The sequence below is a fragment of the Monoraphidium neglectum genome (assembly GCF_000611645.1).
Source record: "Monoraphidium neglectum strain SAG 48.87 unplaced genomic scaffold scaffold04517, whole genome shotgun sequence".
Classification (NCBI taxonomy): domain Eukaryota; kingdom Viridiplantae; phylum Chlorophyta; class Chlorophyceae; order Sphaeropleales; family Selenastraceae; genus Monoraphidium; species Monoraphidium neglectum.
Genome location: NW_014009112.1, coordinates 921 through 4006, shown reverse-complemented (window position 1 = coordinate 4006; position 3086 = coordinate 921). Strand labels below are relative to the sequence as shown.

Here is a 3086-nt window from a genome sequence, read left to right as displayed (position 1 = left end):
CCCCGTGCGGCCCTGCCGTCGGCCGGCGCGGCCCGGGGTGGGGGGCGCTGCGCGCAGCGAGGCTAGCTGTTTTCATGGCGTTGTGTTGATGTTGTGTTGTGTGTTTTACGCGATCTGTACATCTTTTCACGGTAGTCTGCCCTATTCCCACCAGTGCGTCGAGTCAGCGGCTCCTGGTACTCCAGTGCAGTGCAGTGCAGTGCAGGCGGCCAAACCCGCGGCGCGTCTGCGCCTTGGAGAGGCCCCAGGGCCGGGGGCCACGCATATCTGTTGGGTGAGTGCCATGTGCTGTTTTCGCCTGTCCTTCTGCGTTTTCCAATGTCTCTTTTTTGACGCGGCCTTCCTGTCCAACCACGTGGTGCTGTTTTCATGCTGTCACGGTGCTGGGCAGCGGTTGTGCATGCTGACCCTGTTTTCCAACTGGTTGGTGACACTGCTGTGAGGAGTCTAGCAAGGCTGGACGAGTGTCACAAAGCAAAGCAAAACATAGGAGACAGAGGGCGGGTGCGATAAAGCACAAAGCAAAGGTGGTGTACACAAAATAGCAAAAAGACAGACCCACCCTGAGGGGTGCTTTGGGGCGCACTGCGTGCTTCACTGCCTGTGGTGCCGTCTGGTATTATGAACATGCATGCTGGCTAGTATATCGAACATCGGGGCTGCCTTCAACCTGCAGGAGCGCTCTCATAGTGGCTCCCCTGGGTCGCTGCAGGGCCGCCAAGGTGGTCCCATCGATTTTTGCTGGTTGGCCTTGGAAGTGCACAGCGAAGCAGCGACCTGCACCACTCCCAGTGGTGCAAGACCAGGTGCTGTTGACTCACCGCCAATGCCAGGCCAGGCAGGGCGGACGCTCGCCACGTCGGCCCGCCCTCTGCATCAACGCGTGCACACGTGCTGCAGCACAGCGGGACTGGCTCGGTAGTGCGCCCGCAACCTGCATGTGTAGCTGTGATCAGACCCGCTCTGGAGCCGCCAACAAGGGTGTGGCGTGCAGCAATTGATTTACTTGCTAAGTGCCACCATCCACCGCCGCAGCCAAGATTTCTTCCAAGTCCGAGCCCATCCCTGTGCCGCCGACGCCCGCCGCCGCTGCCGCCTCTTCACCCCTCGCCCGCTTGCTGCCGCCGCGCCCGCCGCGCCCGCCGCCGCGCCCCGCCCCCGCCGCCGCTTCCCCGTCCCCGCGGCCCGCCGCGTTCTGCTCGCGCAGCCTCCGCCGCTGCTCCGGCGTCAGGTCCGGGATGGCCTGGGATATGAAGCGGTTCGCTGCCGCCACATTGAGCTCCGTGCCGGGCCGCGACCGCGCGAGCTCGTCCTCGTTGGCGGCGCGCCGCAGCTTGTTGCCGTAGCGGTGCAGCCGCTCCTGGCCAGTTTTGGGGTTGTCGGTTGGGCCAGTCGGAGGGAAGGGCAGGGGTGAGTGATATTTTTGGGGCGAAGAGAGCAATGGGCCGGATGCAAGGAGGCGCCCTAGTTTGGCAAGTGAGGGGCAAACGAGCATCGAGGCACATGCCCCACGTGCGCAACAAGCAGCTGATGTGTGGCGCGATGCGCCCCTGGTCCCTCGCCCGGCCGCTGCCGCCTGCGAGTGGGTATGCTGTTGTGCACCTGCTCCTTGCGCAGCAGGTGTCCCTCCTCCAGGGCCTCCCCCCGCAGCCGCAGCCGCAGCCGCGCCAGCAGCACCGCGGCCCGAGCGAGCGTCACATGCGCGCGCGCGCGCTCCAGCGGCGGCATCGCGTCTTCTAAATCGCGCGGTGTCGCGTCTAGAAATGGCTGAAGGAAGCCGGAGAGCGTGTCCAGCGACTCCTGCAGCCGTGGTTGTGCACGTCGAGCGGCGGCGGGGGGCGTCTGCTCGTGACCCACGGCTGCAACTGGGCCGCTGCGACGGTGCACAGCGCATGCCCACCTCAATGTCCCCCAGCTGCTCCACCACCTCGGATGGAAGGTCCATGCTGTCGTTTGTGCTATCAACGCGCCAGGTCTTGCAGGCACTGCTGTCAAAATGTGCCGCACCGTACGGTAGTATACAGGATCGTTTGGTTGTCGAATCGATACAGTTCACATAATCACTGATACATCAACCGTATATCGGCATTCAAACTCGAGCGAGTGACAGCGGTTTGCTTCGTCACCACCAAGGCGGCGTGATCTGAAGCCATCAGTGCCGAGCAATACACTAGTATTATAGAAGTGGGATTTCAGCCATGATATCGAGGGGGCTGCTGCCGGGGCAGCGGCCCACAGGTCTCCTGCTGCATCGATCTGTGGCCCAGCAGCGCCCTATAGTGGCAAGAGCTTCAGGTATGTATGAAAGCTGTGATACAAGATCATATGCCAGTCGGCGTGCTGACCTCTTGCCCCTGTATGCTGCAGGCTCGCCACGCCAGGAGCGGCGGCAGTGGCACCTAAGCGGCGGCAGCAGCAGCAGCAACGGCCCCAGGCCCAGCAGCGGCCTTGGAGGACGGCGATGCATCGCCGCGCCCACGCGCGCAGCCCCGCTGAGTATGGACGAGATCCGAACCCGCCGCAACACCGACCCGTGAGCCGCACCTCGTGCACGGGTTCCCAGCCGTGGACTGCCTCGCGCAGCGTTCCTGCCGGCTGCGTCTGCCCGTAAAGCATTCCAGCCCCTTTCCTCCTTTCTCCCTGCGCCCCTGTAACTTCTCCACCCACATAATCCCACCCTTCCAACCCCTTGCACCCACGTCACACGTTGGTACGCACATATGCACTTGCCCGCGCCCACACATACCCCTGCTCCCCCCCCCCCAGCTACATCAAGGACCTCAACGACCGCCACGGCATAGACGGATTTATTGAGTTTTACATGACAGACTCCGGGCTGCCCGCGGCCTATATATTCCACCCCAGCGGCCAAACGCTGGAGATATACCTGCAGGTGGGGTGGGAGGACCCAGGGGGCAGCCCTGGGCGGGCGACAAACCCAGGGGGCTGGCGCAACGCCGCAGGGCGGGGCAGGAGCGCCCCGGCGGCCGCGCGGCGCGGCGTTTGAGGCCGCTTCGACACGCGGCGGCGGCGGCGAGAACGGCGGTGGTCCCCTTTGCTGGAACCAGCGGTTGAGGCTGCGGCGG

At 64.2% G+C, this 3086-nt stretch overlaps 1 protein-coding gene across 1 annotated transcript; it reads right to left on the bottom strand.

Annotated features, from left to right (window-relative positions):
• Positions 1 to 1009: 1009 nt before the first annotated feature.
• MNEG_14475 (hypothetical protein) lies at positions 1010 to 1945 on the bottom strand (the record flags this gene model as incomplete). Its single annotated transcript, XM_014037053.1, has 3 exons — positions 1010 to 1360; positions 1603 to 1800; positions 1901 to 1945. The coding sequence occupies 3 exons, from the start codon at positions 1943 to 1945 to the stop codon at positions 1010 to 1012; spliced, it is 594 nt and encodes a 197-aa protein (XP_013892507.1).
• Between the last annotated feature and the right edge of the window lie 1141 nt (positions 1946 to 3086).